Source organism: Capricornis sumatraensis, chromosome 15, assembly GCF_032405125.1.
Source record: "Capricornis sumatraensis isolate serow.1 chromosome 15, serow.2, whole genome shotgun sequence".
Classification (NCBI taxonomy): Eukaryota; Metazoa; Chordata; class Mammalia; order Artiodactyla; family Bovidae; genus Capricornis; species Capricornis sumatraensis.
Genome location: NC_091083.1, coordinates 58210187 through 58223941, shown reverse-complemented (window position 1 = coordinate 58223941; position 13755 = coordinate 58210187). Strand labels below are relative to the sequence as shown.

The 13755-nt window shown below is 56.8% G+C and overlaps 1 protein-coding gene across 1 annotated transcript in view; it reads right to left on the bottom strand.

The window, feature by feature from the left end:
• TAF4 (TATA-box binding protein associated factor 4) overlaps positions 1–13121 on the bottom strand; it is a 65843-nt gene extending 52722 nt beyond the window's left edge. The window contains exon 1 of the mRNA XM_068987416.1: positions 11834–13121. Within this exon, the coding sequence (XP_068843517.1) occupies positions 11834–13121 (1288 nt within the window). The remainder of the gene's footprint in view (positions 1–11833) is intronic.
• Between the last annotated feature and the right edge of the window lie 634 nt (positions 13122–13755).

Below are 13755 nucleotides of genomic sequence, written 5' to 3'. Positions count from 1 at the left end.
GGCTGTATATTGTCACCCTGGTTATTTAACTTATATGCAGAGTACATCATGAGAAACGCTGGGCTGGAAGAAGCACAAGAAGGAATCAAGATTGCCGGGAGAAATATCAATAACCTCAGATATGCAGATGACACCACCCTTATGGCAGAAAGTGAAGAGGAACTAAAAAGCCTCTTGATGAACGTGAAAGAGGAGAGTGAAAAAGTTGGTTTAAAGCTCAACATTCAGAAAATGAAGATCATGGCATCTGCTCCCATTACTTCATGGGAAATAGATGGGGCAACAGTGGAAACAGTGTCAGACTTTATTTTTTTGGGCTCCAAAATCACTGCAGATGGTGACTGCAGCCATGAAATTAAAAGACACTTACTCCCTGAAAGAAAAGTTTTGACCAACCTAGACAGTATATTCAAAAGCAGAGACATTACTTTGCCAAAAAAGGTCCGCCTAGTCAAGGCTATGGTTTTACAGAGATGTTATGGGGAGGGAGGTGGGAGGGGGTTTCATGTTTGGGAACACATGTAAGAATTAAAGATTTTAAAATTTAATAAAAAAAAAAAAAAAAAAGGCTATGGTTTTTCCAGTGGTCATGTATGGATGTGAGAACTGGACCGTGAAGAAGGCTGAGCGCCAAAGAATTGATGCTTTTGAACTGTGGTGTTGGAGAAGACTCTTGAGAGTCCCTTGGACTGCAAGGAGATCCAACCAGTCCATTCTAAAGGAGATCAGTCCTGGGTGTTCATTGGAAGGACTGGTATTAAAGCTGAAACTCCAATACTTTGGCCACCTCATGCAGAGTTGACTCACTGGAAAAGACTCTGATGCTGGGAGGGACTGGGGGCAGGAGGAGAAGGGGACGACAAAGGATGAGATGGCTGGATGGCATCACTGACTTGATGGACGTGAGTTTGAGTAAACTCCAGGTGTTGGTGACGGACAGGGAGGCCTGGCGTGCTGTGATTCATGGGGTCGCAAAGAGTCGGACATGACTGAGCGACTGAACTGAACTGGACAGTCCAGGGTAGAGCCCCAAACCCCACCTGAGAAACAGCCTCTGAGTGACTGGCTGATAGTGGAACAATCTCCTCCCACTCCAAGACCCTCTAAACCAAGAGTAAAGGAACCTAAGAGGTACTAAGCTCGCAAGAGGAGGAGAGAGTAGATGGACAGGAGGTTGCAGGAATCCCTTGGCAGTCCGGTGGCTGGGACGCATGCCGCCCTCTCTCCTCCACAGCATCCTTCGCGGGCTCCACCTGTTCCACCTTCTAGGGGGTCACAACACCCAGAACCCATCTCTGGCAGCTTCTATTCTCCCAGCTGTCCTACCCTCCCCCAAACCAGATGAGCACACCGTCCCTGTGGTGTGAAGAGCAATCCCCCTTTTAAGAACCCCTTTCTAGGTCCCAGCCCTGAACCCACTTCCTGACTCACACTCATGTGGGTAGACGACCCAAACTCAAACTTCTAGAACCAAGCATGTGACTTTCCTAAGGGAGTCACTGGCCTGCTCGCAGGATGTCCCACACGCTGCTGGGAAGTGGCAACGCTTCCTGGATGACAATTCCTCCCACAACAGGTCTGTGCCCCCTGCTCCCCCACTGGAGACTGGGGCAAGGATCCCCACACAACAAAACACCACCCACCCTACAGGAGGGGCACCCCTGCACCATAACACCGAAGGCCCAGAATATGGCCCACAGCACAGCTCTCTCTATAGAGGGACAACAAAATCCAACACATGGTTCGGCTACGTATAGTAAGATGCCCCGAGCAGGTAGGAGCGGAAAACGAGGGTGTGGTGACCACAAGTGGGGACACGGGCTGCTGCAGCTGGGGAGGTAGGGTCCAACAGTTACACGGGAGGCAGGCAGGGACCCGGGTCTCCTGCCAGGGGTGTCACAGGTGATTATTTAACTGGTAAATGACCAGAGACCGTGACTCATTCAACTCTACACACCTCACATCCAAACACACACCGTGCCCTCCACTGGCCTCCGTCTCAATCAATGCTTCCTGAAGTTTCGGCCAGTATGCTAAACGATGGACTGTCCACAAACACCCCCAGGTCTCCGGGACTCCCCACCTGAGCGCCATGCCAAGGCGGAAGTCAAGGCAGAGCAAGGCCCAGGTGCCCTGCTTCACTGATGAGACCACCATCGAGACCAACGGGTAATTCCCGGAAAGTCCCACCTACACAGACTCAGAACACCTGCCCTGCTGTCTGGAGCTCCTGGAGCCAAGCCTCAGGGAGAGACCCATTGTCCTCAGGAAGGGCCTGCTCTGCTGGGGGCCACGGGTTCTGAAGCCACACCTTCAGAGGGTTCAAGCCCATCCTCTGGACAACTGCCCTCAAGTGAAGGAACACACGACACAAAACAGGTGGGAACACACTGATCCCAGCAGTGTCCCTGCACAGCCATGGAAGTGGGCTCACCCTGGGCCCCCCCTCCCTGCACACAGGGTACTCCTGCTGGCCAGCCGTGCTGACCCAGGGAATGGAGCTCAGATGATCTGTCAGCTCTGCCTGTGCCCACGCGTCCCCGCATGGCCTGCCCCACCTTGCTGTGGCTAGGCCGGAACAAGACACTTCTCTCTAGGGTGGCAGGTCCCCAGCAGGCTGTCAGCCCCCCAGGTCACCAAGCCAACACTACCCCCAAGCGCAGCCTCAGAGACACTCAGAGGCATGTGGTTTCCCAACTGCTCAGCGTGGAAGGAAAGCAGAGTCGGCCCACGAGGGCCCAGGCCAGGCTGCCAAGGCACACAGAGATTGGGAGCCTTGCCTGGACCCACACGATCCCTAATGAGCTCTTCGCCCATCATCCCCATGGCCCAGCTGGAGGCTGTCTTCATCACCCGAGGACTTTCAAGGTGGACATTCTGAACTGAGTTTAACTGCAAAACACGTCACTAAGCGGCATGAAACCTGACTTGTTATCTAATCAGTCCAAAGCAGCAGAGGAAACTGCGGAGCATCCAGAACTGAACAGAACAGGCAGAAAGCCTATTTTGAGAAATTACACCAAGGGAGGGAGAGACTAATGACAGGGCAACTCAGAAATGACATTCCACTAGCCCCACCCCCACTGACCCGCAGAGGTTCAGCCATGCCCCGCCCATCAGAAGGGCACTCCCTGAGGGCAGGACAGTCCTGCTTCAGCACCAGGTCGGACTTGAACTTGGTGCTCAGTTCATGCTTGCTGATCAACGAGCAGCCAAGGTCTGGAATCACCGCCCTGGCCTGTGGGGCCACGAATAGGGCCACTGACTGTCCACCGAAACAGCTCTGTGCCTTCAGGGCCCAGCTGGAGGAGCCGTGGCCTCTGCCCTTCAAGGCCAGGGTGCCTCCTGACAGCTCACCCTCCCAGTCAGCAGGGTGGCCTCTACCGGAGCGCTTGCAGGGGCCATGAGGGGCCTTTCAAAGCCAGGACCACAGAGCACAGGTCCTGCCGCCAGGAGAAGCCCACAGCCGGGCACTCCAAGCCCTGCCAAGCCTGCTCTCCGGACAGGAAGCAAGCATGCTCCCTGGGACAGTCTCTCCACATGCGGACTTTCCTTGTGCAGAGCCTGGTCCCTGAACACCAGCTGCTCCAGTGGGCACAGCCCAGAGGGCAAACCAGAAGGAGGGCGGCACCCATCCCAGCCCCTTGGTAAGTGGCCATTAGGTCCTTGAAAAGCGACTCACCTCCAGGCTCAGCATCTTCAAAGGAGGTCATCTGCAGGGAACCATCAGCTCCAGAAACCAACAGGCCCCTGAAGACCTACAGATGCCTACCCACTGGCACATGGCAGGAGTCAAGGACTGCACACACCTGGGCTCGCTGACTTCGAGCCCCACAAGGAGAGTACTGACATTCATTCTAGGGGGTCTTCATAACAAGGCAGAGAGGCCAGCGGACAGCACTTCCCCAGTGACAACGTCCAACATCACAAAATACTCTACCCAGAAGGACTGGCAGCATTCAGACTCCCCCCTTCCTCCTTACCCTCTGCCCAGCAGGGTCCGCCCCTCTCCACCTTGTCCCAGAAGGCAGCTTTCTCTCTCTGGATCTGCACTGAGGCTCCCGTGGGGGTGACCCCGCGACGAAAAATTCCATCAAACACCACGACTCCCAAATTCTGACCTCTTCCGACCTCTCCCTCAATCTTCTGCTTATATTCAACTCCCTCCATTTCCTCCACAAACAGGTATCTCAAATTTAACATGGCCAAACAAGCACACTTGTGCCCACCCCCACTGGCCTCCAGGGAATGTTCCACCTTCTTTCATGTCACCCCAGTCCCCAACCTCACTCCCCCCAGGAGGCCCTCTCCTTACCCCTGACCTCCAACCTATCCGTAGGCCCACCATGCTCCATGTCAACACTGGCATCCAGGCCCGGCTGCCTGCCTACGCCTGGATGCTTCCCTGGCCACCACCAACCCCTGCTGGCCAACCTGCCTCTACCTACCTCACCCCTGTATTCCACACACACAAAGTGCTCTCATAACACAGCTCAGATCTGACCACTCCCCTGCTGAGAACCCTGGAATAAACTCAACCCCCAGCACTTCTGAAGGCACAGCTCTGTGACCAGCCGGCCCCCAGCCAGCCCCGCGGCTCCCCCAACTTGGGCTCTCCTCCCTGACCTGCTCTCAAGTCCCCGCACTGGCCCCTTTCTCTCCTGAACCCAGGTCCCCAGCAGCATGCAGCTCCCTTCTCACCACCCAGGCCTCAACTGCCTGCTCGGAAGGGCTTCTGGTCCCCTGTCCACTCCTTCACCAACCTGGGGTAAGAAACCCGCAAAACCAAGCCCCCAACAGCAGGGGCTCTGTGGGTCTGGGGCCCCAGCCTGGACGCTGGCATCCACAGCAGCCTGGCTCACTGGCTCAGTCCACACCTGGAAAACAGGACACGGTCTCCACCAACACCTCCATCAACCAAGGGCCTAATTACCCTCACAAGGTTTAAGAATCCAGACGCAAAACCAGATACGAGTTGCTAAAGGAAATCTTTAGAACACTGCTGGTTTCTAAAAAGTCACATTTTGGCCATGTTTCTAAACACCACGGTTTTAAAAGCGTAAACAGTCGAGTCCTTCAAAAGACACCAGTATCAAAGACTTGAAAACGTTCAGCACAGCAGGCGCACAGAGAGTGGACACGGGACGGCCACGCCAGACCAGTGGACGTGAGCACTGCAGGGTGTCACGGTGCTGAGATGAAGTGCTGGCCCGAGGCAGAGGGGCACCAAAGGGAACTTCAAAGACCACTGAGGGGTGGGAGCCACACCCAAAACTTAGGAGAAGGCGGCCCTTATGGGGTGGCCCCGACTCCGTAAAAGTTAGAAACACTTCTGCACCCGACATGGGCTGAGATGACATCGCCAAAATGAGACCTGGCCGACAAAGTCAGGTTACAAGTGATGTCTTTTCCCTCCTTACACTTTTCCTCTCTTTCCAAACTTGCTATAATGAATAAAACTAATTTTATGATCAGAAAAAACAAGTGGGCAAAGAAATCATTTTCAAGTGACCAACAATTTGTATAACACAGTTTTATTTTTAAAAAATCAAGAACATATTCCTTTCTAACTCTTTGAATAGTCACCGTGATACTAAGATGCTATTATTTTACAGCATTTTTACAAGATCAAACAGGCGCGACACAGGCCTGTCTCTTCTGTGCTGAGCTCACTAACGCCTGGCGTCCATCTGAACAAACTTCATGAAGACAAGCCCCCCTGTGAGAGCTGTACAAACGCCTTTGTACACCTTTCCTGAGTGGCTGTCCACGTACTTCAGCACAAACAGCAGAAAAGCTGCCTTCTCCCCCTGACCCCGAGACTCAGGTGTAAGCACAGTATACACTTCCTCTCCAAAGCCCGTGGCCTCCTTGCTGATCCCACCAGGCCCTTTCTGCCTAACCAGCAGGCCGGCCATGCCCAGCACTGGGGAGGGGACTGAGGTCTCTGAGTCCTGCCCTGTCCATTTAGTGTTCACTCAGGCCACTGACCCCCAGAACAAGTCACTCACGAGGTAGAACCTTCTTACCACTTGCCCCTGAGTTCTGAAATCCAACATCCAATTTGAAGAACTGTATTAGGATTTCCCCATCTCTGGACCGGGACGATACTCAGACAATACCAAGCCCTCCAGGACACAAGTTCCCCAGCATCAGCACCGACCCCCTGCACCCTCCTCTTCACCTGGTCACGTACCTCCCAAGTTTGGGGCTCAACATCAGCAGGCATGTCGTGTCCTCCCAGGCCACATGGAAAACACAGAAAGGTCCCATCCAGGCTCTAACTTGGGGAGGGAAGGACAAACATCCGACCCAGCTTCACAGGGCTGCAGAGGGGCTCTGCGCTCACAGGCCTGCGTCACGTCCATCAGGAAGCCCACGCTGGGAGGGTGGGGGGCTCCCCCCTCCACCCACACACAGCCTCCACCCACCCCCGAGCAGCAGCGCAGCCAGGCGGACAGCCAGACAAGAAACAGGTGTGCCATCCATGCGCTTCTCAAACTGGGAGCAAGGGAGGAATCTAAATTGTGGACAAGTTTGTCTTCTGAAGGTTTTAATTTCTTGGTGTGGCTATTTGAGAATATGTAAAATTCAAAACTGTTAATTTAAAGCTTGCATGGCCCTATCCTAGAAATATAAAGTTTCCAATTTTCAAACATGATTTTATAGCACTTAATCTACTTCACTCGGCGTTAAAGAGCAATTATTCTAAGATGGTCTGAAGTGCAGTGTTTGTAATTTACAGACCAGGGGCCATGACCCCTTAGGCCCGAGGAAACAGCACAATGCAGTCACCTGCCAGGCACACAACACCCAGGACGGAGGGTCCTGTGCAGCTCCCCTCTCCCTTGTTTTTCTTTCTCAGTTTGTCCTGTTACTATCAAAAGCCTGATTAAACAATAGGCTGCCAACCTCCAGCCAAAGACAAATCTCAGAGGTGAGAGCCCCAAGCAGCGACAGTCAATCAAGACAATCTGAAAACCTGAGTCTCCTGCTTGTTATCAACTTGAAGACAAGGAAAAGTGCTTTTGAGAAAGATGCAAATTACCTCAAAGCTCAGGCAAGTTTCTCCAGAGTCCTTTCAAATCTCTGCTTCAAGATTTTCAAAAACAGTTTTAATTATGTTTTGATCAACTCACACACAACTAGTGATTTATAAAAAAGCTTTCTTCAGACGTATCACTTATGACGAGGAAAGCTTACATTTACACACTGCAATGGGCTCAAGAAGCATGTCAGAACCACCGTCATCTCATTACGATTTCAAAGAAACAAACAGGTGCGCCTGCCCCTACTGCTCTTTCCCACTGCCACCTCCCAAGCTAGGGCAGGACAGAACTGGGCCAGTCCTGTTCTGATCCCACCCCACCGCTGGGGGCCCAGCGCCCACCAGTCAGCAACTTTGAAGGTATCTGAGGAGTCCAGGCTCCATCCCCACCATCCAGGGAGACAGGATGGCCACTCACCAGCCAGAAGACCATCTTCCTAACTGCTTCCTTCCAGAGCCCTAACAGATAAGGACTGACCCCTCCTGCAGCAGGACTGACTGTTCTCAAACGTCTCAAACTCCGGTGACTCCACCACTAGGGCAGGGTTCACTGCCCTGGAGCATCGTGAGCAGTGAGAAGAGACATCCCCAAACGGCCTGGGGGTGCCTTTCCTGGTTGCTGCTAAAACGTGAGGATCATCAGTCCCAAAGACACCTACGTGGGCATGGGACATCATCCCAGGCCACATCACCAAGATAGCTACGTCCACACTAAAGAGATGGGGACAGTCAGGACAGAAGGTGGGGCAGAAAGTGAGGAGGAGGGACCCCCTGCTTGTCCACTGAGGGCCTCCCCCAAGCTGACAGTGGAGAAGTGACCTCAGAGACATCACCTCATCTGTCGCTGAGCAGAGCTGCCCCAAAGTTATTTTTCTTCCTTCTTTTCAAATCCCACTGTTATCTAAGTACATCAAGAGGAAAACTTGGCCAAGGCCTTTGGCCTAAAGTGAGCCCCTACCCAGGTCTACTCATCCCCCAGATCTGCAGCCCACTTGTGAAACCTCAGCAACTTTCTCACCTACAGAACCAGGCTCCCCAAGGTGCTGAGAACCTATCCAATCTGGGCGCAGTTTTGATGGGAATAACGCCATCCTGTAGACTCGGCTACATCCATAGGACGTACTGCTTGAAGCTGATGACAAAGGCCAGGGAGCTGAGACAGCATGTGAATAAATACTACTTGACAGTCGTGCACGGTTCATCCCAATGCAGTTTCACAGCCTTCACAACAGGGTCAAGCCCACTCTCTACCTAGGGAAACTGAGGCCCCAGGAACCATGTCTTCTGTCCCAGGTGAAGAGTGCCCTCAAGTGACAACATATAAACCCCTAAGGCTATCCCTTGTGCCAAACACTTCTGCAGAAGTCGGCCACCAGAACATCCTGAGCCCCAAGCCCTGCCATCCTGCTCAGGGTCCACCATCCCAGAACTCAACCCGGTCTACACAGAAGTTGGCCCCCAGGTTCTTCTTCCTCTTTCGCCACCATCCAACAGTTCCATTCACCGAGGATGGGAACCCCACCCTAGACCACGTCTTTCCAAGCACAGCCACCTTAAGACTATTCATCTTAAGTCAGCCCCATGCCAAGTCAGTCCTGAAGCCAGGATATGGAGGAAAGGCATTCTCTCCTGGAATGAGAACTGTACTTCAGCCAAACCTGAGCATCACAGGAGGACAAATTCTCCATGAAAGCAGAACAGACAGACACACACACTACTGAAAATGCAAACTTGCCAACAAAAGATAACCTTTAGAAATGAGCATCTCTAACGTTAACACCTATCTGAAAAGATCTCTTAAAACCATTTGCGCACATGCTAATTTTTGTGTCATATCACTTTTCTCTCCTTTCAACTATAATCATAATATTACTTTTATGTTATGACTACTCTAAGCTGTATAGAACTAACTAGTGCTCTTCACTGTTCTTGGGACCACCGCCTTTGCTGCAACAATCTCTCTGAAGACTCACGTGTTCTCAATATTCCCCACAGCAGATTAAAACTGAGACTCTGGTTCCTTCAAACAAGTAAATTAATCACAATAACATCAACGTCTCTTTACAAAACCATCCTGACAAAGACATCAAAACTGAATCTACTGAAACCAAATTCAACAGGAGCTCACAGTGGGCTGGGAGGATGAAATACGCAAGGCCTGCCGGCCCTCAGGGACTCAGTGAAGCCTCTGTCCCTCTGTTTCCATCACCACCACCCACCGACAGTGGGGCAGGCCTCTCTCACCGGTACTCCAATTGCCAACAGTCTGTTATTTCACTTGACACCTATGTGTAGCTTTGAAAACCCTGCCCAGCCCTAACCCCTGAGTACTAACCAGAGTGCATTATCAGCCAGGCGATAGCTATTTTCACAAGTTAATTCCACCTCCGCTTTATACATTTTTATGATGAGAGCTTTCAATGAACAGGAGACCTCAAGTAGAACTTAGTGTCTTCCAATCGATCAATTACATGAGGTAACCAGAATATTCATAATCTGTCACTTTTATTTATAAAATTAATTTGTACTATTTAAAAGAAAGTACTTTGTTGTGGGGAACTGGTAGTAGTTTTAACTATGCTTTTTCTGCTCCTGCTTTTATTAAAATGATGAAACAGAATTAATCAGAGCTCCAAATGAGCGGATCGACTGTGGGGGTAGGGGAAGCATGAAGAGATGGATGTGAGTTTATTTTCTAGAAAGCATTTGGCCCCTTTAAAGCACAGCTCTCCACATTTGTCACCCAAATGTCAACATGAGCTGTTCTCATACACACACACACACACACACACGCACACGCGCACACACACACACGCACACACACACACGACTACCGCAAAGACTCATGAGAACTCATGCAAAGAGTCAGCACTTTTACAGTTTTCTTCAAGGAGTCGCCTACTTGTCACATGCAGACATCCTTAACACCGCCGGTAGAACAGGAGATGAAAGTGCGTCCAGGGTCAATCATGACAAAGCTGACAGAGGCGCCCTTTCAGAACCACAGCTTCCTCCCCCAGAAGGCGGCAGGCAGTGAAGGCTGCACCTATGCAGAGGCGAGGGGATCCAGTCAGCCCCAAACCGCCACACCTACAGGCATCACACGAGTGCCCCGGGGGGCCTCCTCCCCGGGCACAGCGCCAGCCTCACCAGCTCCACTGACTCACAAACTTCACTGACAGTTTTCAGAACAAAAGCGTCATGCAGGGAACTGTCCTGGCCAGGAGTGGGGCAGGGGCTGAGGACCACTGAGGGGATACTTTAACGAGTAACTAAAAAGTATTTTGACGTTTTACATAACCTGTTACCACCATGACTTCTCTTTTTTAAGCGTCACTAGACATCAAACATATTTTCCACTAAAAGGTCAAAATACACATAATGTGCAAAACAGAACCTTTAATGAAAACCTCCTACAAACTCAAAAACAAAGCATGTTGTAAGAGGCACCCTGCACCTCTCAGGTACTTATTTCACATCACCTACTCCTGGGATCAGGGTAGCCCTCACGACCACCCCGAAACAGCACTCTTGGCTGGAACCTTGCCTCCTCCCTTCTGTGGTGTGAAATCAGATCCCTGCCAGGTGCCGCCACCGCTCCAAACCTCACGGCACTGTGACAACAAGACCTTCCTTCTAAGACGCTGAAATCCTCTCAAGGTGACCAACGGCTGCTTCAGAAAGCACGAGGGGACGCACACACAGGCGGTGCTGTTTCCACTACTCCTGCCGCCAGCACATGTTACTACACGGCAGGGGAGGAGCGCTCTGCGTCCACGCAGGCGAGGCCAGGGATGGAAGCAGAGACTGGGAGCCTCCAGTGCTAGGGTTTCTCTCTGCCCAGGAAGCCCGAAAGAAAGCAGCGGGACACACTTAATGCCACGGGGACCTAGAAAGCCTTAAAAAGCTGCCCAGACGACAGAAGATGGAGTGTAGGTTTGGAGACACTGCCTGTCCTCCTACACCATCTGTACCTCCAAAGGACTCACTGACCGGGGAGCCCCAGCCCACCGCTGACTGCATTGGTAACAATCAAAGTAACCGGGCGTCCTCCAAGTGAGGACTCCGTGCAGAACCACACGGCCACTACGGGAAGTGCTGAAAAACGACTGCAGGAGCCGCGTGAGGCAAGGGCTGTGACCAGGAAGGGTGTGTGCCCCGGGATCCCTACAAGCTCACCTGGGAACTCTGCCATCCTGGTGTCAGCAGGGGAGCAAAAGCTTTCCACGCAGGCTTGCCCAGCCTCACGGAGGGGGCGTCACTCCCCCTGACCTCACCGGGAAAGGGGGTCCCTAGACCACCAGAAGGGGACACCAATCACAGACCAGCCCAGTAACAGAGCAGAAGAGTTCAGTGAGGACACAAACCATATGCCTGATCCCAGAAACCAGGGAGAGAACAGCCAAGCGTGGGGAAGTCACCGGCCCAGACTGAATAACCCAGCAAGTTGTCCCGAGAGCGCCAGCTGCTACTGCTTTCCACTGTGGGGGCACCGGGCAGGGACACACAAGGCCAAGAGGAGAGAAGAGGGTCCACTAGGCGGAAGTCCCGACAGAGAAAGTTCCCCAACGCAAAGTGGAGAGAAGAAGCCAAGCCCCGCACAGCTAAGAGGCCCCCGCAGCCACATCACGCAACACTAGAGCACATACAGGCCCGGGACCGGCCCGGACCGGGGCAGAGACGCACCGGCAGGGCTCATGACCTCCCCGTCCTGCCAGCCAGACAACTTCCTGGACTCCCGGCTGGGGAGCACACACACAGCCGCTCGGCGGCGCGGCCACTCACCTGGGGGCAGCTGGAAGTTCTGGATGTTGGTGGGGTTCTGCGGCGGCTGCGGCAAGCGTGGGGCGAGGACCGTGGGCGTCAGCGTGGCCCGGATCCCGCCGGTGGTGGCCGAGGGCGTCCTGGGCAGGCTCTGGGTCACCGCGCTGGCCGAGCCCTTGGGCAGCCCGGTGGGGGTGCCCGGGGCCGGCGGCGGGAGGCCGGCGGCGGCGGCGGCGGGCAGTGCCCCTTGCATAGTTGGCCCGAGGATCATGCCGGACCCCGCGCCGGCCGGGCAGCTGGTCGCCAGGGTCTGCGGCGGCGGGGGCGCCGGCTGCAGCGCGGTCTTGGGCGAGTCGGCCTTGGCCACCTGCGCGGGCGCGGCGGCGGGCCCGGGCTGACTGTTGGCGGCGGGCGCCGGGGCGGGCGCGGGCGCGGGGGCCGGGGCGGGCGCGGGGGCGGGCGTGGGGGCGGGCGCGGGCGCGGCGCTGCCCCCGTTCTGCGCGGCCGCCGGGGGTCCGGCCGGGGGCCCGGGCGGCCGGGCCAGGCTGGCGGCCGCGGGCGGCGGCGGCGGCGGGGCGGCGGCGGCGGGCGCGGGGGGCGCAGGGGGCGCGGCGGGCGCAGGGGCCGCGGGGGGCGAGGGGACGCGGGGCGCGGGCGCGGCGGGGGCGCCGAGGAAGGGCGGCGTCTGGATGACAGTGGCGGCGGCGGGCTTGGGCGGCGGCGGCGCGGGCGCGGGCCCGTTGTGGAGCAGGCTGACAGCAGGTGCGGCGGCGGCGCGGAGCGAGTTCCCCAGCGCGGCGCTCCCATTCAAAGTTTGCGCGGCGCCGGGGCCGCCGGGCGGGCCGTTGCGGGCGGCAGGCTTGGCGGCGGGCTCGGGCGCGGCCGCTGCCCCCGGCGGGCAGGCCCCGGCCGCGGCGCCCGCTCCGGCTCCGGCCCCGGCGCCCGCGCCGGCCTCGAGCGCGCTCAGCTTCGCGGCGGGCCCTGCGGAGACAAGCGGGGCGGCGCAGTGAGGACGCGGGCCCGGCCGGCGGCCGCCCGCGCTCAGGCCGCGCCGCGCTCTACCTGCGGGGGGCGGCTCCGGCGCCGCTGCGGGCGCGCCCTCGGCCGGCACGGCTCCGGCTCCGACATGGTTCCCGAGCGCGCCGGCGGCCGCGGCCCGCGCCTCGGGCGCGCGGGGCGCGAGGTGGTGGTGGTGGGCCGCGCTGGCCGCCAGCTGCGACTCGAGCGAGCCCACCAGGTCGCTCACCACTTTCTCGTCCACCTCGCTGTTGAAGAAGACCTCGTCCAGCAGATCCGAGCCCGCCGCCATCTTTCCTCCTCGGCCCGCCGCCGCCGCCGCTCGGCCGGCGCTGGGCGGGGAGGAGGCTCCGGGCGGGCGGGCGGGCGGGCGGGAGGGCGGCCGCGGGGGCGGGCGGGGGGCGGCGCGCGCCGGGCGGGGCGGGGGCGGCGGCCGGGCGGGGGGCGCGGGCGGCCGGGCGGGGGGAGGGCGGTGGCAACGCGGTGCGCAGGCGCGGCGGCGTGCCCGCCCCCGCCCGCCGCCCGGCGCCTCACCATTGGCCGCGGCGCCCCCCCGCCCGGCTGCCCGGCGTCCCGTGATTGGCCGTACGGTGCACCTAAAAGGCGCGGCCAATGGCTGCGAGCGGCAGAAGCCGAGGCGCGGGCGGGCGGCCGGGGGTTTGCGGGCTAGTGGGCTGGGGGCCCGGGAGTCCTTGGTCTGGCGGGGATGGTGGGGTGCAGGTTGCCGGACGGGCCAGAGGCTGACGACCCGGAGGACAAGACGGGCGGGGACCGCCGCTGGGGCCTGGTGGGGGCGGCAGCAATGACTGGCTCTTTGTCTCCGCTTGCTCCAAAATGGCTGCGGCCGGAGCTGATGGAATCGCCGGGCGGGCGGGCGGGCGAGGGAGCGGGGACGCCTATATCGGAGCTAAGGCCGCCGCAGCCCG